This window comes from Tachysurus vachellii, chromosome 18 (genome assembly GCF_030014155.1).
Source record: "Tachysurus vachellii isolate PV-2020 chromosome 18, HZAU_Pvac_v1, whole genome shotgun sequence".
In the NCBI taxonomy this organism is placed as follows: Eukaryota; Metazoa; Chordata; class Actinopteri; order Siluriformes; family Bagridae; genus Tachysurus; species Tachysurus vachellii.
Genome location: NC_083477.1, coordinates 20,647,778 through 20,671,238, shown reverse-complemented (window position 1 = coordinate 20,671,238; position 23,461 = coordinate 20,647,778). Strand labels below are relative to the sequence as shown.

General features: G+C 40.8%; 1 protein-coding gene across 2 annotated transcripts in view; it reads left to right on the top strand.

Moving 5' to 3' along the window:
• The window catches only part of septin12 (septin 12), a 54,716-nt gene that overhangs the window by 5,717 nt on the left and 25,538 nt on the right, over positions 1–23,461 (top strand). Inside the window, exon 2 of one of the 2 annotated variants that reach the window (XM_060892535.1) lies at positions 1,544–2,842. In XM_060892535.1, the coding sequence (XP_060748518.1) occupies positions 1,544–2,842 (1,299 nt within the window). Of the gene's footprint in view, positions 1–1,543; positions 2,843–23,028; positions 23,235–23,461 lie in introns of those variants that run through there. The other variant, XM_060892537.1, reaches the window with a different exon arrangement.

Below are 23,461 nucleotides of genomic sequence, written 5' to 3'. Positions count from 1 at the left end.
TATACTGTATGTTTAAGAATATACATAGTGTCTATATACACTGGCACTCTGTTTGACTCATTAAAGGTGCCCTTTGCAGTCCTGGGAATAAAAGTGTGTGTCGCCGCTACAAACAGACAGATGTGTGTCTGCTGAACAAAAGCATTCCCGGTGCTGGAATCCGATTAGCTCTCCCAGCTGTGTGACCGGTGATGGGCGAGTTGAAACAAAGGGGCTGTGGTTTGCTTGCTATACAGAGGAAGACTGTGAAATGGGATTTGATTTAGTGATTTGACGGCAGCTCTAATTGGCAGCGCACCCTACAGGGAGAAAGCTTTGGCAGATAGGGATCCATATCAGAACCGCTACTCAAGATGGTAGATAGAGGGATGTTTACACAGTGCTGGATAACTGCACCTGAAAGACAAACACAACTACAAGTCTACGTGCGAGCCATCCGGGTGTTTGGTTTCGTTGTTCTTGCAGAATGTAAGGAAGTATGAATCACAAACGCAGTAACCATCTCTTTCAGCATCAGCTGTTGACCTGTTTCAGCTGTTGCCTTGAGTTGATCTGGTGCCCATGCTAAATATTTTCAGCCACATGCCGTCTGCTGCAGAGATCTTGGGACACTCTTGTTGTCCTCTAAAGGAATTCTGGGTCATGGCGAAAAGGCAGGCGTAATCCAAGCCCTCAGCCTGTGACACCACTACGTTTGTGAATTGGCTCTTTGTGCACGAAGGAACTCCGCTCGTTGCAAAGGGAAAGACTGGAAAGTCATGTTAGCCCTGGGCTTTGTTGCACAGGCTATCAGAATGAAAGTATTATTCAATATCACTGCGATTCGCATCCTCACCGTCAAGACATACCGTTCACTCGACACCGTAGACTCTTCTTGCTTTTCCGTACTTTTAGGATGTACCTTTTTTATTGCTTACCATTTACAGTGCTGCTTAAATTATGTAAATGTACCATGTACATTTAAGACCGTTTGCTTTGGCCAATCAACAATATGGCAGTATGTATATCAGGAACAGTCTCAGCTGCCCCAGGATTAGCTGTCAGATTACTTATTACACAGACACATTTCACATAGCAGTTATTTTTATCTCAGCATAGTTGCGTTATTGCAGTAGTAAAAAAGCACTTTAAGTGATTACTGCATGCTACTTTATGGTGATTTATCTTAGCGAAACTAGCATTAATCCTGCACTATTTTTACACCATGATGTCACAGCAGCCTCAAAGCGAGATCAAACATCCCACATTGTAATTATGGCTCGACCTTTAACAATGCATCTGACAGAGGAATATTTAGTTAGGCCGTCTGTATAAACAAGTCAGCCTTTTAGTCCGTATAAAAAAAACGTTTTGAGGAAACGAGTATTAGAGTCGATCCATGTATATTGTGTTCTTTAAAAAAAAATGATCTAAAGATAGGATTGACATCCAGAAATAAATTCAGAATTTGTATCATTGTAGAATGAAATTTATGATTTATGGTTTGCATTTAGAAATATTTCAGTTGTTGATTTGTGCATGTTTTTGGTTTGTTTCTCCACAGCTTTGAAGAGATCCTTTGACATTGATGATGTGGATGAGATCCCTACATTCTCCCCAGCCTCCACAGTCACGTCTCCCATTAGCCCAAGCACCATCCTCAACAAAGCTAACGAGGTGCGGAGTCCAGGTGGTATCGTGTCCCCCAGTTATCGCTCGAGGATCAGTCTTAGCTCCAGCCCTGCTCAGAGCCCAGCCATAAAAAATAGGATGGTGTCAAGTCTGTCCTTTAACCGAGGCACCATGGGAAAGCCCACTATCACCTCTAACACCGGAATCAATCGTGCCTCCTCTTTCCAGAACAAATTCAACCCAAATGGCTTCAATTCATCTTCCGGTCCTGGTAGTGATAATGACAGCCTTCACAGTTCCTCCTCCAGCCTGGAATACCAAGCCTCTTCCAAAATGAGCTCCTATACAAGTCCTCCGCAGAGCCCCATGGGAGTAGGTGAGTACAAAGCCCAGCGCTTGGGTAGCCCTGCCTTGAAGAAGTTCTCCTCCCATGGCAACATGTTTCATTCAGAGCTGGAGGGACCTCTGGTGATCCCCACAGAGCCATTAGGTATCAGCCACGGTTCTATGCCATCATTGGACCTTCAGATGGCCGAGAGTGGCGGAATAAGACGTGTAGTGTCCCCGGGAGCAAAATACCCCAGCTCTGCTGTTACTTGGAATGCATATCGTCTACAAAATAATGGCAATACCGGGAAAGATTCATTCATCAATCACCAGCCCCCTAAAACCAAAGAGCCTTCCCGGCTCAACAAATTCCCTCTTGATCTCGACAACCTTGTGGTCAAACCCCAGACAGAGAGCCCTGTGCCACCAAAGCCTCCAGCAAGGTTACACCCAGTCTCCACCAGCCCTACTATATCTGAAAGCACCTCAGCTTCCGTCAGTAGCTTAGACAGTGCGGATCTACCCATGGTTCACAGCTCCACTTTGGAGAAACAAGAGCTGGACACTCCTTCAGGAGCCATCCCAGTGCCAGACATAAGTGAGTCCCCTGTCCTTCTGTCCCCCGCCCAGACCCTTCGGTTTAATGTGGTGTGTCAGCCTCAGATGGGCCAGCTAGCTCCTGCAACATCCCTTCCACCCACACAGGTGAACATCATCAGCGGTCCTGCACAAAATGAGCCTCAAACCAAAGACAGTGTAGGTTCTATTCTACAGAGGATTGCCTCTTTCTCCAGAGTGGAGGTTAAAGCACCAAAGCCCCACCCGAGCTCTGTCACCCCCTTCAGCAATGGTCTCAAGAGAGAGTCCGTGCCAGTTCAGTGCAAAGAACTCAAAAGATCTGAAGGTATGCTTTGTTTGTAATGTTTTTGCTAAAACGGATATGTTAATTTGTATTTGTTAGATTTTATTTATTTCAGTACAAATTCTGCTTAATGTACTTTCTAAAGGAGGCCACTAGTGATAAAAAAAACAGGGAGTGAAAGCTAGTTGGGGTTGAATACATTTTGGTTTTCGTAATGCCAAAGTTTGTATGAAATACTATTTAAATGATGCGTTTATTTAACCTTTGCACAATATAAACGCTATTTCTGGAACCTGTACTTAGCATTTACTTAAAGGGCGAAATATTTCTTTCATAGGGAATACCATTAGTTATATAAACATACCGGTGTAAGTCTGGAAGCAGGGTTTCAAGTGCTGCTTTCACCACAGCTGTCTTTTCCCATCCATCTCTTTACCAGCCAGCAAGGGAACAGGGAAAAAAATAGTGTGAGGCAGAAAGAAAGAAAGAAAAGAATTCCGGGCATATCAACAAATAGCCAAGCGCAAACAGTGATAACAGTGCTGGGAGGCCTGTCATCACTGCCTATCCTGTACAGGGAACCCTGTCAGCCACAGTAATGCAGAATCCTGCCTCAGGCTGTTGAGTCAGGCCGTGTTTATAGAACAGCCTCTCAGGTGTGCTGCCTGAGCCTCACCATGGCCCGCATCCCTGTTCAGCAGGGGGATCAGCACAAGCCAAAAATGTCCACCGGAAGCATCAACACTGTAATTTACCGGCTTTGTGGTCTGACTGACTTAAACGTGTTGTCCGTTTGAGACTCGGGCCGTGGCCTGAGGAACATCAAAGGAAGCGGAGTAAAGACATAGTGGCCAAGTGTGCAAAATTACAGTCCTGGCAGCATCCCTTGGGTCAGGACATCTGGGTCTTTGAAAAGCTGCTGATGGAAACAATATGTGCTAACAAAGAGCTGCATCGTGAAACTTGGAAAAAAGCAAAGTTAGCATTAATAAATGCGGTGTTCAGAGCTTGCTGGGGTTATCTAGAACCAGAACAGCATGCGTGGGTGGTTTGGTTTTGCCCGAGGTTTGTTGAAAATGGGATTAGACAATGAGAATTGGGAGGGTAGCAAAGGATGCAAGATCATTTGACTGGGGCCGAGGAGGAAACGTACTTCTTTCCCACATGGTATGTGTTTTCCTTTCCCAGTTTGTTTGCCCCCTCCCTCCTCCCTTCCTGGAATGGGAGGAACGGGGTGTTTTCCTGAATCTGTACAAATGCCTGGCGCTATGTTTAGTGGCCCCAGATCCTCCATGTGCAGTTTATCCTACAACATCGGATAGATGTTCGGATTAGACTTACATTAAAGCAGCAGTTTTTTTTTTATTTAGCATGTTCAAACTAAGGTAAGAGGAGGGGGTTTAGACCCTACTCGGAAAACCGCTCCCTGGATCGCGGTAAGGCTACGGTGAATATATTCTTGTTCCGACTCCAAAGATCTCAGATGTCATTGATGTGTACCACATTCCGTGGGTCAAGTGTTATCCCGAGTGTGGTATCTTTGGGTTTCCTCTTCTGCTTAAATATTTGGGCACGCAACGCTAACAGATGTTCTGGTGCGCCAACGGGAAAATGCCACATCTTGTTTTTCCATGACTTGATTTATATTTTAAATATAATCGCTTGCACCCATTGTTTAGCAGCATGTGGTGATGTTCCTCAACTTCCTGTGATAACATGGAAAAACAGATCATTCAAAACCTGACACTGTGTAAACTCTGAGCCAGGGCATTTATCTGCTCTGTCATGCGGTGTTGTCATGCGGAGGTCTGTGGAAATCCTGAAACAGCTTCTCAAACCCCAGAATGATGATGGACTCCCTCTTAATACATGCTCTGATAATTACTATCCCACTCTCTTGCTCTCTGACAATAAGGGGCAGATCCAGTTACACCTGCTAATACTGTATAACTAATTGCATTTCAGAGAACTTCAAACAGAAAGCACTTCATTTCAAAGAGGCTCCACTTATGTTTAAGGAGATACTGCGTTGTTACGGACAAGCCCTTACGATCGACCATAATGTCTTGCTAATTCATGTTACCCTTCCTAAATTGTTGTTTTGCTCTGACTTCCTCTGACTCAAAGGTATTTTGCTTCCTAATAAAAAAGGGATAAAAACAAGAACTAGCCAAAGGGCTTTCCTCCCCTTCCTTTCTTAAACAGAGAGATATACCATTAAACCTACCACAGAATTCGATCATTTGCTAGGTACAAAGCATTACCGCTGGAGACTCCTTCGTAAGTCTCCGACGATTACACACATCCTCTATACAAGTCCCTGTGAATGACAACATTGACCTATGATAACTTTAATAGTAAGCAATTCACAAGCTTTTATACTTTTAAGCATCAAATGTGACTGTGGTGATTCATGAACTAATTACCTAATTAACTGCACAGCTAATTTTTATTGCCTCGAGATAAAACTTATGAATTGCTATGACTTTGTTACAACATTCGTAAAATCTACAAATTTGGCGGATTAAACACACGCATAAAAATCTGTATTTTCTGACCAAATACAGGAGGTTGTCTCGCTAGCACATTAGGATTAGTTGACAATTTTTGTACCTAAAAAATAGAAAAATCAGGATTAACTGAAAAACACCAGTATATACAGTATTGTGAGTAAAATAGCTCCCTAGATTAGCGTTTAGCATGTGTGTAAATCCAGGGGTTGAGTCTGGTCCATTCATCAAAAGCATACATAAAACATCTAAAAAGTAATTTCTTTCTTTCTTTCTTTCTTTCTTTCTTTCTTTCTTTCTTTCTTTCGAACATCATGTCCCCACTTGTCTGCGGGCTCTTTGCTCGCTTATGTGGCGCAATTTATTTTGCGTTTAATGACAGTGATTTAAAGAATAAATTCTTCCCTAGCAGATGTTTGAGGCCTCTCCTCTATTATCCCCCTCCAGCTTAGCTTACAGAAAGTCTGAAGGAGCTTCTGTTAGCATCTTAAAGAGAGCCCTGTTAGTTTTTTTCTAATTGGGAAGCTCATGGATTCAAATCCAGCAGCGTGGCTGAGCTAGAGCTCCGATCGACAGGGAGTTGTTCTCCGTCCTGTTAGTGGTGCCGTTTCCACTGCTGGCTTCGGAGCAATGTGTTTCCTCGGCCGATAAGACAGCGTTAGCAAACGAATGCAATCTTATCAGCGGTGTCTACGCCGGTTTGTTTGCGAGTCTCATTTCACCGATTCTTCTCTCCAGAAGCGGTTGATGTTCTCTAACCTGAGGGTATAAGATTAGGAAATGGTAAGGAATGTACAGGATGGAATCGGAGGACTATACTTGGGCCTTGGTGTCATTCGCATGCTAATTACCTGTATTTTATTAAGGATTTGCACTGGTGGGTGTGGCTTGTTTAGCATATTTGTTTAGAATGTGAACAAAAAAAAAACGTGCTTTCTGTGTAAGAAAATTAAGAAAACTTAATGTAAACATCCATTTAGTGCAGAGTTTCCAACGATTAGGTGAATTCAGATAGGAAACATCCAAATCTCTGAAAAATATTGTACAAGCTTTCTAGTTTCTAATGTTTTTCTAAACAACCCGTAAATTTGCCCCAAACCTAACATGAACCTAATTAAAATTTCACACACTCTCTAAAATAAAAGCCATTTGGTACTTATTTTTGTAGCTTCATTATGTTTTTATAGGTTTAATATAATTTGGACCAGGAGGTTCAACTTTAAAGCTTTACACTAAAAGACATTTAAAGGTATAAAACACACTTTTTTGCATTACCTCAGCAACAGGTGAAAATCTGTATGTTGGTCTTTTTCTTTACACTTTAAAAAAAACAACTCGATTTTGTCCTAGATATGACCTTTTGGTCAAGTGAAGATTTAACATAAATCCAATTTGAGGATGGCTGCATTAAATCATCATACGTGAGTGAGGATTAACACAAAAGGGAACAAGAGAGAGAGAAAAGAAAAGAGGGAAGAACATCCCCGTGGGTCACATTTGACCTCTTGTAATGTTCTTGCAGTGGAAAGTACGGTGAATAGGCGAGAGACGAGCGACGATCACACTTCACGCGGCGTCTTCCGACTCTTAATCATCCTCAGGCGCAATAAAACTACGGTTTGTGGTTATGTGATGGATCTGGCGTTAGTTTTCTTGGTTTTTCCATGGAAAATAAATTCTTGTTTGTGTCATTATTATTCCATCGTCTGCCTGCTGCGTATTAAAGCAACAAAAAAAAAAAAACAATGCCGGTTGCACAAGCGGAATTTTGTGTTAAAGGAGAAAAGGAAAAAGAGTGCGGGTTGGGACAAAAGAGGAATGACATTGCGGTTCTGTGACCTCGTGTCGCCGGATTTGTGGGTGGGGGACGCTGGGGGTAAAAGGGTTTGTAGGGTAACGGCTTCCATTTTGTCTTTGTTTACTTTAACTCTTTTTCCCAGAAGCCAAAAAAAAAAATGGGGTTGGTGTCTTCAGGAAAGAGTTTCTATGTCAACAGCTCTCGTTTTTCTCAACTAAAAACAAACAAAAAAAACACACACACACACACACACAAAATTATTATTTAAAATTTATGGAAGGAGTCTCCAGTATTAGTGTCAAAGGTGAAGCTGGAAGTAATTAGAATTTTTCTAATTAAAACACATTAAATATTGTTAGAAGATATAGTTAAAGACTATAAATCAGTTTTCCAGGCTTTCTGACACTTTTTGACATGTCGTCAGTTTAACACTTATTTTAATGCGTATTTTTGGACTGCTGTCAGCTCTGGTGTGTTTCCCGACCTCATCAACATGCTGTTTTTTTTGTTGTGGAAACAATTCGGCTGTGTAGCACGTCAGATGTGGCGTTCTTTGATCAGGATATCGCGTATTACAAACCACCAGAGACAAAACCCAAAAGCCTTTAACTCAAATCTGTCCCCCGGGGCCTGAATTCTTCCAAGCCTTGACGGGTAATGAAAAATGTGACAATTTGACTGGATTAATTAATTTTGGATGGAAGACGTTTCCTGCCTGAGAGGGATGTATGCGAGTCGCGTTCAGGCTGAAAAGCTTCTCTTAAGCAGACGGGTCTTTCATAAGTGAAGGTCTTTGTGAACACTGAAGCTGTCTCTTTCTGCTGCAGCTGACTTTCGGTGCGCATTTTTTTTTCCGAGAGGTTTGTTGAAATTGGAGCCATTCCTAAGTAAACGCATGCCAAGTGGGCTTAAGAGTGCTATTATTTACGCACACGTTGCGCCTAAGTCACGGACTCGGCATTGAGGGAATCTTGAGCAGAAAGTACAGTGTAGATCATCTGAGGAAATAAAAGAGAGGTCTGTGGTTAAAGTCAGGAAGAGAGAGAGAGAGAGAGAGAGAGAGGAACAGCTAACGTTATCCTGGTGTAAGTGTGGCTTAATTTATGGAGATTTTTTTAGATTTAAGATCAAACATCAGGACGTCGGGGATGGGGTAGCTTAGTGGTTAAGGTGTTGGGCTAACGATCACAAGGTTGTGAGTTCAAATCTCAAGTCCACCAAGCTGCCACTGCTAGGACCCCTGAGCAAGGCCCTTCACCCTCAGTTGTAAAAGAGGAAATAAAAAGGTAAGTGGATAAGGATGTCTGCCAAATGCTGTCAAGGTAAATGTCGGTGTTTCATGAGATGTCATCACAACACAAATTCAGCCCAAGCACATTTTTGACTACAGCAATCACCAAAAAATACTCCTCAAAATACTGCTAGTTGAATTCTTGATTCTGATTGGTCAGAAGCTGCCATCAGTCGACTGCCGGACAAATCAAAATCACTCTGCACGGCGCTGACACTCCTCACATAAATTACTGTCAAAATATAAATTTTTTTTTGATCCGTTTTGAGATTACGTTTACCGTCTGACGAACACGTCCTTGTGAACAAGCAGTTACTATGGAAACCATTTACATTTTCTCCACCAATCAGAATCCAGAATGCACGTAAATAAAAACTACTTGATAACGGAAGACTCTCCTGTGGCCGTAGTAGACTGGATGGAAGCAGCCAATCAAATTAGTGCACAAAACGAGTGGTAATAGTGGATTAATAGGTTCGTTGGAAACATGTGACAGCGATGAGCTCATCGTTCAGGTGCTGGAGCTCAGCTTATGATTTACAGCACCTCAGCGTTAATGTGTGCTTCTGCTGCTGTTTTTTTTTTTCTGCCTGCAGCGTTTTCCTGATCCGTCCACGTCGTTCCTGTGCTAGAACGTAGCAGGGCCGTGTGCGTGCGTGTGTGTGTGTGTGTGTGTGTGTGTGTGTGTGTGTGTGTGTGTGTGTGTGTATACGCCTTATGGTCTGGAGTTTATGATCTAGTGCAAGCCAAAGCTCGTTTCTGCCGTGGATTTATAACCCTCCAGTTCAACAGCTACTTCATTCACAAATCTATACTCAGGTGAGGAATATCAACAAGGTGACAAAGAATTTATTGCGGTACGCCATAAATATTCCAAATTCCATCTCAGGATTCTGTCAGGACTCGGGACTCAGGTGATCATTTGGAATGTCGATGTTCATAAAAAAGAACGATTTGGTTTTGTTTCCAATGATCACACAATGATTTGTTTCCATCCTTGCTTATTGTTTACTCATTAGGGATGAATTTCAATTTGAAATTTATAAAATTGATCATTTATACCCTGAACTTCTTGAACCTGCTTTGTGAAAATGTTGATTGTTAAAAGGGCTCAATATATAATTGAAATGACCTAAATTGAAATAATTGAATTTAAATTGAATATGACCTAAAAAATAATTGAAATGACCTAAAAAAACAGCAGTTTAGTTTTTGAAAACAAACTCAAAATTAGTTTTTGCGAGAAATTTTTGTTTACTGAAGAAAATTTCATTTTGAACTAGATTTGTAAAGTTCGTCACGACAAACTTTGATGTTTTTTGATGAGGCAAGTATTCGCAAAGGCCGGTGCTTTTTGGAGGCGAGTGGACATAAGGGTCAGTGTTACTTTTGGAGGCAAGTGGACAGAAAGATAGGGTGCCAAAACATTTGGAGGCAAGTGGAGACGAGCATGTGACGTCATCAGAATACTCCTGAGGTAGTTCCCCTCATTGTTCTGAGTGTTTTGATATGTCACATGTCCATGTTGCAAAAAGTTTTTTTAATTTTGCATATTTTGGGGGGGGGCTGTGGCACAACCGAAAGGCCAGTCGGTACACCAATTTAAAAGTTTGTTCAGAGTATCACCTTTAAGGAGCTGGCCAAGTTTGGTGTAGATAGTTCGAAAGCTTGCCGAGTTATAAACCTCTAACGTTTATAATGGGAGTCTATGGGAAAAAAGGACAATTTGAGACCCGGTACCGGAAGTACCGGTACTCGGATCACTTAGAAAAGTAACAGCAACAAACTTCAGACTAGGGTCTACAACATATCCGAATTTGGTGCATGTGGCTCGAAAGCTCTAGGCCGCATTAAATTTTATATATTTTTGTCTAAGCTTAAATAGGAAAACAGAATGTTGGCTTCTACAAAGCCAACATAACTAAAGATTGGTGCCGAAAAAAACCCAACAATGGACAGGCCACACCCACAAAAAACAAACACATAAAAAACAAAGTTGTAAACAATTATTACAGGAGATTGAGGCAGGACCGAGCAGAAATGGCGTGCTAATCTGTTTAGCTAGCTCGAGAAATTTGTTAATGTTGGTAATGGAACAAATCTCTGTTGTTATGCTGATTTGTTTTATTGTTTTTATTGATTAATTTTTTTCTTTTGCCTGGCTGTTAAATAAATCTCATAGAACATGAAGCTGCAACAACTAAACAAGTTAGTTTGCTAACTAAACAGTAGGAAGCGGAGCAGTTCATCTTCCTCATGAACCTGTAACACCATCTTCCTATTTTTGTGGCTAATCCTTGTGCTCCAGTTTGACCATTTTCAATGGAAGCTTCAGCACTTCCTCAGAGCAGAAAGTTTACATCTCATTACATCAAGGCCCGGTTGATGGGCTCAAGTTGGGCGTCACAAATGTCATCACACCCCCAGACACTGTAATCAGAGAACGCACTTAGCACTAACTGGATAAGTGCATCCACCACGTCACAGCACGTAGCGCCATTCCTCTGGAATGACACACCGACTGTAGGTGCCGCGTGCTAGTCGGCGCTTGACATTTGCTCTTCCTGAAGGAAGTGACCCAAAACAACAATGCGCTCATTGTTTTGGCAGTACAGTGAGTCTGAAAACACAAACAACATAGTGAACTTTCTTCACAATCATTTAGCTTCCTTTCTCATTGAAGTCTGGTCTTTTGTCCCGGTCTTCTCGGGCGTTTCTACTTGCCCGCAGTTTTTCCCTGCCCTTTGTGAAAGAAGGTTATCTTAATTATCATGACGTTGATAAATGAACTCTGCTGCAGTTTAGATTCGTGCTAACGTAAAAGTCTAAACAGAAATGGCAGCTGCAGGGTGACGGTCGAACTCTGTGGACGGACTGTTTATCCTCCAAACGCAAAAGCGCTTATCTTTCAGGCCCCGTCATTTAAGCTACTTGACATTCTTCCTGAGTCTCTATTAGCCTCAAAGGCACCATATCTTAATAAACAGGAAACAATAAACACTGAAGTTTCTTCTCATAGCGACGGTTCAAAGCGGCTCGGGGCTAATCAGAGAGGTGTGATGCGTTGTTTGACAAGAAGGATGCTACGTGGCCCAGCTGTAAAGCAGGAAATGTGTGCTTTTGGTATACGTTCAGCGTCTTCTTCCTGTAAACATTATGAGATCACGTCAGTGTCCAAGACTGAGGTTCTTTACAATGTTGTAGCAAGGTTGAAGATCATGTTTTGTTTTTGAACAGTTAAAAGCCTGCCATCTGCTTGTAGCCCAGATCTTAAATTCATGATGTTTAAATTTTTATCCAAGGGAGTTTTTCCAGAGCACAAAACCCAAAACAGGAACCAACAAAAAAGACAGCAAAACATTTTCTTCTGGACCAAAAACCATGAGAACATCATTTATTTAGGGTCAAGATCCAGTAAGTGCTTCTGTTACCGCATATGTTTTGCAACATAATATCCCACAATGCACTGAGTTCTATCAGAAAATTGGTTTTGATTAATAAACTATTAATTATAAAATAAAATTTTCATATAAATAAAAGTTCAGGATATTGATGTAATGTATATTACAAAAAAACATATTTTAAAAATTATAAATAAGAATAATTGCAAGATTGTTACAATAAAAGTATCAGGAAAAAAATGTAATAATAAAAGCAAACATATTATTGGGGGCACGGTGGCTTAGTGGTTAGCACGTTCGCCTCACACCTCCAGGGTTGGGGGTTCGATTCCCGCCTCCGCCTTGTGTGTGTGGAGTTTGCATGTTCTCCCCGTGCCTCGGGGGTTTCCTCCGGGTACTCCGGTTTCCTCCCCCGGTCCAAAGACATGCATGGTAGGTTGATTGGCATCTCTGGAAAATTGTCCGTAGTGTGTGATTGTGTGAGTGAATGAGAGTGTGTGTGTGTGCCCTGTGATGGGTTGGCACTCCGTCCAGGGTGTATCCTGCCTTGATGCCCGATGACGCCTGAGATAGGCACAGGCTCCCCGTGACCCAAGGTAGTTCGGATAAGCGGTAGAAAATGTGTGAATGAATGAACATATTATTATTAACAATAACAATATTATTCAATGAATATATTTTATTCAAGAATTAAATTGACATCACATGACATAACATGTTCGGTGTGATTCGGTTTGCATAACCAATCAGCAGCGGACAGTAGTGCTTGCCCCGCCCCAAAAATACAGTGCGTCTCTGCTGACGTTGAAAATAATCCGTTTCGGTTGAACCTTTAGCACCTTGAATCTTTTTTGTTTCTTTCAATATTTTTGATTTCTTTATGTGCTTGACAAACCTTGCCCAGAACACACACGGCGGATTTGACACAATTTCCTAAAGACGATGTACTTACACTTTTTATGAGCTGATTTCTGCCGCCGGCGATGAGATTTAATGAGTTTTGAGATTCCAGCAGATATATCGAGTTACGGCACAGAAACACACAGCTCGTCACTTCCCACATTGCTGCAGCTGTCTCAAACACACACACACTCACACACACTTATTGTATTGTGCTACATGGAATGAAAAAAGAAGACTTTTCCTGGGCGGCAGCTGAACTCCGAAATCCTATTACAGAAGCTTTTTATATGGTTTATTTGCAAACAATCGTGTCTTTGTACGACGTGGCCTCTGAGCTAATAAAACAGTATCAGACGACATCACGGGTGGACTGCCTGTGTGTCATTTACAGTCTTTCACCTCCATTTATTAACTCTTATCCTCTATCCAACAGCCTGATCCAGTCAAAACTGACATCTGTTTGTGAGTCCGAGTGTTTATGATGCTCGGCTTTGTGCTGGATGGGGATCTCCCTGAAAGGAAGGAAACACATGTACTTTAATGAGGATGTGTATTTCCCCAGCTTGGAAAGCTATTAAAAACCCTGCCAAGGGTATAAACATTAAACGATAAGCTGGACCTTTAATGTTAAGACACGTGTGGAAGGAGTGTGTGTGTACACAGCTGACTGAGCACTTCCTGAGGAAATGGACTGCGTGAGAAAGCAGCAGAATAGACTTTTATCCATATAGTGAGTTTTTTAATGATGCAGCTAATGAAGGGGGTACAAATAATCTACCAATCAAACACTAAGAAAGCAAGTGAAATATAATAAATATTAATAATAATCTAGTGGGTGAGTGGAAGGTAATCTAGTGGGTGAGTGGAAGGTAATCTATTGGGAGAAAGGTAAGATAGTGAGTGGAAGGTAAGATTGTAAGTGGAAGGTAATATAGTGGGTGAGTGCAAGGTAATAAACAGTAATATAGTGGGTGAAAAGTAATGTAGTGACTGGAAGGTAATCTAGTAGGAGAAAGGTAATCTAATGACTAGAAGGTAATCTAGAGGAAGAAAGGTAATCTAGCGAGTGGAAGGTAATATAATGGGTGAGTGGAAGGTAGTATAGTGTGTAAGTGCAAGGTAATAAACAGTAATCTATTGGGTGAAAGGTAATCTAGTGTGTGGAAGGTACTCTAGTGGGTGAGTGGAAGGTAATCTATTGGGTGAGTGGAAGGTAATCTAGTGGGTGAGTGGAAGGTAATCTAGTGGGAGAAAGCTAAGATAGTGAGTGAAAGGTAAGATAGTAAGTGGAAGGTAATATAGTGGGTGAGTGCAAGGTAATAAACAGTAATATAGTGGGTGAAAAGTAATCTAGTGACTGGAAGGTAATCTAGTAGGAGAAAGGTAATCTAGTGACTGGAAGGTAATCTAGTGACTGGAAGGTAATCTAGAGGAAGAAAGGTAATCTAGTGACTGGAAGGTAATCTAGCGAGTGGAAGGTAATATAATGGGTGAGTGGAAGGTAGTATAGTGTGTAAGTGCAAGGTAACCTATTGGGTGAAAGGTAATCTAGTGAGTGGAAGGTAATCTAGAGGAAGAAAGGTAATCTAGCGAGTGGAAGTTAATATAGTGGGCGAGTGGAAGGTAATCTAGTGGGAGAAAGGTAAGATAGTGAGTGGAAGGTAAGATTGTAAGTGGAAGGTAATATAATGGGTGAGTGCAAGGTAATAAACAGTAATATAGTGGGTGAAAAGTAATCTAGTGACTGGAAGGTAATCTAGAGGAAGAAAGGTAATCTAGTGACTGGAAGGTAATCTAGAGGAAGAAAGGTAATCTAGCGAGTGGAAGGTAATATAATGGGTGAGTGGAAGTATAGTGTGTAAGTGCAAGGTAATAAACAGTAATCTATTGGGTGAAAGGTAATCCAGTGAGTGGAATGTAATCTAGTGGATGAGTGGAAGGTAATCTAGTGGGAGAAAGGTAATAGTGAGTGGAAGCTAATCTACTAAGTGGAAGGTAATATAGTGTGTGAGTGCAAGGTAATCTGGGAAGTAAAAAGCAATCTAGTGAATAAACCGTAGTCTAGTGGTTGAAAGGTAATCTAGTGAATGAACAGTAATCTAGTGGGGGAAAAGTAATCTGGAAACTGTAAACTAAACTACTGAGTGAATTATGAACTAGAGACTGAATGATAATCTTGCACATGAAAGTTAAAGTAGTGAGTAATACGTAATATAGTGAAAGGTAAAGTAGTGAGTGTAGTTAAAGTAAATTGAAAGTAACCTAGTGAGCGAAAGTTAATCTAGTGGAAAATCTGTCAATTGTTTGAATTTGATTGTTGAAAAGCTATAATATGTATAGAGTGCAGATTTTTCTTCTGAAAGCACCGACTTAATGCTAATCTAGAGTGAAACCTAACATGGTAAACTAATAAACAAAAAGGACTAACTGGAAGATAACATAACTAAACTAGTCTAGATTATTTGCACCATAATTTACCTCACCGTAAAATGTGAACGATAAACAAACACACCGTTTTTCTTCCTTTCTTTCTATTTCCAGGCGCATATCAATAGATAATCTAGTACTGCGGGTGAGCACCATCAGGTAGTGGTAGCAGATGAAGGATCTCAGTATGAGTGGATGGAAAAGCTCCACCTCTTTGATCAGATTATTTTTGCTCGCCGGTTTACACCAACGTTGCAAGGAGCTGCAGCTAAGACAGTTACCACATTGTATATGCAAAACAAATCAAACATTTACCCATTTAATCCCACTTAGTATAATTATCATTCATAGAACATGATAACTGTGAACAAAAATGCTCTTTCATGACTGAATCACATACATTCATACTTGCCAGTAGTGAAGCTGGAAAAATAAGCTGTTTTTATTGAATGTTGCTGAGGTAAATACTCCCCTGCTTGTGCCTTTCTATACAGAGTTTTACCACAGGATTAAAACCCTGTGAGTAAAAAGGCACAGCCCCTTTGTTTAAACCCTGGACTTGGAAGATTTCCTGTCTCATTAGCATACTTTATTAATGGCAACTGTGCAAGCTATGCTAACCCTGTTTTTGTGGGTGTAAATGATTTCTAATCAGATGAAGGCTCTAGTATAAAGAACTTCTTTCTCTGGGTTTAGAAACAAGCGATGAAGCTAATGCTCATTTCACAGGAAGATTAATCGAGCCTTCACAGCACCTTTGATACTCCCTTTCCAATTCAGGTGCCCTCCTGCAGGCAGATAAGAAGGGTACCGAAGACGAGAGAAGGAGCAACATGTGATAAGATAAGGAATCAGCCCCAGGCTGATGATGGCGATTTATTTTCTCCTGCTTTGTGTTTGGAAAGAGGGAGTGGTGTGAGTGCGAGGCTGTTGAAACTGGATATTTTGACCAAAAAGAAGGAAGGAGGGTCCGGAGGTTGGGGGGTGCTTGGCGTTCTCCATGCATCTGGTGGTGGGATCCTGTTATTGTTTTTAGGGAAGGAAGGCTCCAGCTCCATGGGTCCTTGACCAATTAGTCACTCCTGCATGGAAACAGAATTAGGATGAGGCTGTTTTGTCCACTTTGTGGGAAGAAATCTGTTCCGAATAGGAAACAGTTATGTCCTCCAATGTAAGTCGTATTAATGTCATTTGCTTTTAGGTTAATCACCATCAGATTGCTCATAATGTATTTTATTTCATTAAATGTTAATAGCTCATAAAAGTTCAACCCTTATATTTGCCAAACTTGCGTTTAATTGGGCTTTAAAAACAATGCCCGGTTTTTCTTTTGTAAGTTTTTATGGCCTTTTCATAAAACCTTGTAATGCATGAGGTTGCTGTTTTGAAACAGAACACAAGTAAAGATTAGCTTTAGGAAGAAAAGCTGCTAAATGCATTTGACCCACTGACCATGGTGGACCACCTTGTGCAAACATAGCTGGTATGTGAGTCTGTGTGACTCTGGGAACGCCGTATATTTCCGACGATCCTCCTGCTCTTTCAAACATAAGTCAATTCCTCACTTAAAAACGCTTCCCGTGTTGAATTCAATTCAGAGCTGCTTCCCTTCAGTTGAAGATTCTACTGTGCAGATAAAGGTGTGCATTTCTTTCCTTGGAAGATTGTCAGAAAGGAACGGCGCCTTTTGCTTTGGTAGTATCAAGTTCCATACAACTTCCTGAGGAATGGGAATTATCAACATATTGGGCCAAGACATGAATGGCAGCTTGGCTTTATCACCTAGCTGAGAAGCTGCTCCAGGCTGGAAAAGTAACCAGAACAACAAACCCAATCTGGCAAGCATCTCCCAATTTCAGCTAATGTTACACTTATAGGCAAGAAATTGTTAACTTGTGGAATCTAATTTCTGCAGTTTTGCCATTTTTTAGGATTTGTTCTGGGTAAAATATTTCCTGAAAAATAAAATCTGGACAGTACCAGTAATATCTTGGAATGTTACAAGCACCAAATAATTAAAGCATTGTGGCACCAATAGGGATAATTTGGGATGATTCTAAAAAGATAGGTTAGAATGCCTTAAAATAATTAGTGGGAGTTTAGAATGACCCTCAAGCCAATATTGATGGTTCGGTACATCTTGGACTGAGAGAGTACAGTTTAGGATTATTTGTACCCAGAAGATGTAGTTTAGAATGGCTTGGTTCCAACAGCTGTTTTGGAATTCTTTGAATGCAATAGGGAATAACTTGGAATCAGGGTTAAGCATAATTATGGAAGATCTGCAATACTTCAGAACCAACAGAGATGGTTTAGGGCCCAATAGAGATCATCTGAGATGACTTCAACCCAGAGTGGAGAGTTGGGGATAATATGGGTGGGCTTGACCAAAGTAATAGAAAATGTTTGGGATGATTTGGGTCAATAGGGTCACCTGTGATAGGCTGCCATTGACCCAGTAGAGATGTTTTGAGATGTCTTGAACTTGATGGAGATGGTATGCAACTTGGACTTCATAGGGATATTTTTGGATGACTCAAACTTGAAAGGGATCATTTGGGATGATGTTGACTTGATAAGATTTGTTTATGATGGACCAGATCCAATAGGAATAGTTTGATGTTTCTTGTTTTGGGATGATTTGGACATAAAAGGGACACTTAAGCCCTATTCGGACGGGATTAGTTTTACGTGGGGACGTGGAGTAATGCAATTTTAAATGAGGACGTCTGTAATATTAATTGGCCAATTCGCACGGGACAAGACATCTCAGTAAAACTAGCAGAAGTGGGAGGGGTAACTCGCTTTACGCACTACAGTAACCTCCTTGTCGTCATGTGCGTATGACGTTGCTTCCTGTTGTCACGTGCGCAAACAGACAACATGGCGCCTCCATGCTTGCAAAACTTTTAAACAGGAAATGACGGAATTTTACCGTACATATTTACAGCGGGTCTATTCGGACGGGATTAGTATTACCTGAGGTAATTTTTCAGGACCTTTTACAGAAGGTAAAAGTCGCCGTAATCTTTACTGACATTGTCCGTAATGATTACCGAGATGGCACATTCGGACGGGACTAAAATCACAGAGAAGCTCTGGTAATAATTACTTTGCCCCACGTCCCCACATAAAACTAATCCCGTCCAAATAGGGCTTTAGAAGTAGAGTAGAGTAGAGCATTTGAGAGCATTTTCCATTCCCCCGACCCTTAAATTAGAGTGAGCATGTTTTTGATGGTTTTCCTGACACCCCACAACTGACCCTGTGACCCTGACATAATAGAGTCAATTGGTATGTCATGATGTTCAAATATACCGTCACCCGGAAAAGTGTCATAACACAACCATACGTAGGTCAACAACTTAAACGAGCCGTTATGTCAGTCTGACACAAGAATGTTGTAATAAAAGCAACTGTTGTGCCAGCTGATGCACATGAATGTTAACGACTGTGTCTTATGAGCACTATTAAATATTTTACAGCAAATATTATCAGTAACTGTTTTCATTCATTACATTCTATTTATAAAAGCATACTATTTACATATTTTTGTCATTTTATAATGATATCTGGAAGCATAGTGTAATATATTGTCCATTGCTGAATTCCCACAATGCCACAGTAAATCCAAACGATATCATTTTAACACATAGACATTCCTTTAACCCTATGCGCTGTTTGCTTAGCTGCAGCTTGTCTTGTCCGTCGTATTTTCTCCACTGAAGTGCATAAAGCTCAGGAAACGCAGGTCACACAGCAGATGTGCCTAAACAATGTTTGTGTGACGAATATCACAACATTCGTGTCAGTGGTCTTATTCACCACTAGGGGGCAGCGAGCGAGTTCATTAACACGCTTGAGGAAAACAGTTTTTTTTTCCTTTCATTGAGATATATGAAGTTAATATCTAATTATCAGTATGCAGTTTCTTTGTGTATCATCTTATTATGTATTATTTGATAGGAGGATAAAATTTAACAGGCCTGAATGACGAGAACTTGAGAAGTGAATGAAATGATGTTAATTATTTATAGCACAACATTATTTAACAGCACGTATCCATCCACAGTTACATGTATTGTTATGGAATGTTCATGAAACATCTCCAGTTATCACTTACGCTTCGTCCCCTCGGCAAATTTCTCTTGACCAAAAAAAATGTGTATAATTTGAACGATGATAAATTGTTAACTAAGAAACGTACGAAAACAGCGGCTAAAGCAAACAAACAACAGGTTCATTGTTAAACTCTGAAATGTAAGCTAGAATGATTTGAACTAGGTGAATCGCTAAGTGTACGAAAATACAAAATGTTGTGACATCTTAAGGCGACAGTCATCTTGATTATTTAGATATAATATAATGATGATTGAAACTGTGAGTAAAATGTTTTTTCTTTTAATGTAGTGAGTAAAACTTTTTTTTGTCTCCGCCAAAAAATCCCCCTGTTGGTCCCCCAGTCTCCTGTTTGATCCCGCCAGGAGGCTGATCCCGATTGACCCTTACACAAGCCCCCACTCATCAGGGAACAAGGGTGGGTGAAAAGGGAAACGCTGATCTAGCAACCCATATGATGCGTAAAAGTTTTTTTCCCCACATTAGCATAGGATCACGGCTACTTTTGTTGTTAATGGGGGTCAGAAGACATGGACATTGGAGACGGGGGAACACCCTAGGGTCCAATCGCTGCTCCCAGAATACAGAGGTTCCTTTTAGCGCCGTTTCAGGACTTTGACTGGAAATGTACAGCAGATGGCTCGGGCTGTCGTCCATCTGAGTCACGCAGGGTTGTGTTCACGTTTTCCGTAGTTTGTTTTTGCTGGCTGAAAAAAACCCTATCGATTTGAACTGGGGAAAAAAACAAACGTTTATGCAATGTTTTAGGAAAATGTTGTGGAAAGGTTATCACCCTGGAAATGTATTTGTTAGACAAAGTGGTTTTGTGTGTTCGGCTTGTTCGTTAATTACTCCAGGCAGCTCAACCAATCAATCTCATCCTCTGCTTTTATGATTACAGGGAACATACTGATACATGTGTCCTGACCTGCTCAGCCATGTTTACATGTTGAAACCTGCTAAGAATACAAATTCCCACACAAGACTTTATAGGAGTTTTTAAATATAGATTGTCTCTGCTATTAGAGTCCAGAAATACAATTCACACAATCTGGCAGTTGTCACATGTCCTGTGGATATATAAATATATAGTTTTGTAGGTTTCAAGCATAAATATTACAATCAGTGCCTGCATTAACTTCATAAATCCCCACAATCCAATCCAAAGTGAAATTGACTTGATTGTGATTTATGAAGCATGGTGGTGGTAGCGTCATGTACAGAGTTACTCATGGCCCCTTGAATAATGCTCCTTGCATCAGTTAATCACTTTTTTCATTCATTCATTCATCTTCTACCGCTTATCCGAACTACCTCGGGTCACGGGGAGCTTGTGCCTATCTCAGGCGTCATCGGGCATCAAGGCAGGATACACCCTGGACAGAGTGCCAACCCATCGCAGGGCACACACACACACTCTCATTCACTCATGCAATCACACACTACGGACAATTTTCCAGAGATGCCAATCAACCTACCATGCATGTCTTTGGACCGGGGGAGGAAACCGGAGTACCCGGAGGAAACCCCCACACACAAGGCGGAGGCGGGTATCGAACCCCCAACCCTGGAGGTGTGAGGCGAACGTGCTAACCACTAAGCCACCGTGCTCCCTCAGTTAATCATTTAATCAATGTATATCCCAGACTTTTTTTTTATTGCCTCCTTGGGCTTTGTGATGCCGTATGTTTCGGTAAGTTCTCAAGCTCTTTCTTGGACCGCCGATGTTATTCAAATAATTATATGACTTCTGGAGGATGTAATATAGGGGTTTCACTTGAAATGTGCTAAAACCTTATGCACTATATTATGGGCTATTTGGTGTGAATTCATGACGTATAATCCCCGTTCATTTCAGTTCAGTTCTGCAAAATGTTGAAAAGTTAAATACGTATGCAAGGTATTGTATAGTTTAAATAAATAAGACTTCTAAAGATTTTATTTGTTGTATCGTTTGATTTTTAAAAGCCTGATTTAATCTGAAGTCTGAACTAGAGAGGAAAACATGAGGGTTTAAAGAATCTTGGCCTAGCTGCCAATTTGGCACTTTCAGATCAATAATATTTCCCATAATTTGAATGATTCCACGACTTGTTGGTGTTTATATTTAACGCTGACTGGAGCCAACTTTGAAACATAATCTGTGTCAGTGGAATTCACTTAATGGAATATAAAAGAGGCTGTAAAATGAGCTGCTTTCTGTTCTTCCTGTGTAACCGAGTGCCAGTGTAGCATGTAGCATGTTACGTCTTGTCGATCTGAGGTAATATCGAGTCGCTGTAAAAACTCAGGTTGAGCAGATGTAAGAGTTCTATGAAGTTAAACTGTGAATGATGAAATAAACAAAGTAAACATTAGCTAGCTAATATTAGCCAAGGTGAAAATAGTAGAACGATAAATCAGTTCACTTTTACTGACAAACGTTTATTTGGCTCTGATTAGAAAACTTCTTTGTTTCATTTTTGTTAGCTTGAACATTTCTGAAATAGTTTAATTAGCTTTTTTTTTGAGTAAATTGCTAAGATGATAAGATTATTAATACGGATTTATTAGCAGGTTGCTAATAAATTTGAATGAATTTTTAAGTAACAGTGAACTACCTTATTTGATTTTCTAGTAGCAAGTAGCTAATTAGCTTGATAGATTTACAATCTATACAGAACTTCATCACATCATCACGCAAGCCCACCCTTATTGTTTTCCGTGCCATCTTTCTCCCTTCTATATAAACAGTGTTCTAGCAGTACGGATAAATGGATAAACAGGAACTTTTCAGCCTCTGTGCCTACGTTTTGTGCAGGAGCATCATTAAAAATAGAAATGTCAAACAAAAAAGGTTCATCAGATACAGGATGTTGCGATGGAAGAGGTCACCACGAGACAATGCTATATTTGATTCCTGGAAAACCGCCATCTCAGAGAATCCCTTAGATCCTGTACTGTAGGTTGAGGTCTCGCGACATGTTGCTGAAACTCCAGATGAGGAGGTTATGGAGGTTGTGCGGTGCTCGAAAGAGGCCATTTCCTTCTGTACTGCGTGTGTTTTGTCTTTCCGGAAAGTTCAGCATCCTGCTTAGCTGATAGCGCGTCAAAATAGCAAAGCCGCAAACCATTAGCGCTTTAGGTCAGTTTTATCTCATGAGACCTGGGGATGTGACGCTTTAGCCGATATTATAGATTACTTTAAGAAAGTAGGGTTAAAGAAAAGCGGGGGGTTTAAACCTAGAAGACTTATGTGATCTGATCTTACAGGGGATCCCTTAGTTCGGATCTATACAGAACCTTTTACGGAAAAATCTGACAGAAAAATGCTGCTTTAATGCTTTTGTTTTCAAGTCTCTATAAATACGGAGTAAATCTAGAACCGTAAACTTTTCTGAGAGGGAATATATTTGAAGAGATCTGTACAGAACCTGTAACTATTTACTCATAGGAACAGACTGAAGAACCGATTAAAAAATTAAATGTTGGCCAAATGCTTGGAAAAAAAAAAGGAAAACTAGAAGAAGAATATTTTGCTCTTGAAACATTTATATGATAAAAGGGTCATAAAGGGACTTCATAGAACCCTCTGTACTGTCAGAAAGGGGGACATGTAGGACTTAAAGGAAAGAACCTTTAACAAGTGAGAGGTCGAGGGTGTGTGTGTGTGTGTGTGTGCGCGATCTTTGCTCTGCCCCAGTTCCTCTCCTGACAAATGGCATTACTCAGCTAACACACTCATTTACTGTAAAAAAAAAAAAACGGAGAGAAAGCAAAATCTCAGTGTACGAGAAAGAGCGGACAGTGTGTGTCAGTGTGTGTCCGTGTGTGTCTGTGCACACTCCAGTGTGTGTGCGCATGTATCGGGTGTGTTTAGTGGGTGTGTGTTGTGTTGTGTGTGTTGTTGTGCTTTTTTTCCCCCCTGTTGGACATTGTACCTATCAGAAAGCAGAAGGCAGGGCTGGACGAGAGGAAAAGCAGTTTCTTCTTAACTCTGGACAGGGTGAGTCGCCGTGTCTTCTCACACACACACACACACACACACACACATAGACACACACACAGGCTTTAGGAGGACATTACAGAGCTACATTCGCTGCAGGAGAGTCATGTTGTGTGAACTCATGTCGGAAATTTGGAAAAACGCCTGAACGTTGTGAAACAGGAAAAGTTTGCGTGTCGAGAGCTTTTTTTTACACGATATATAAAAGCGTGTTGACATCTTCTAGA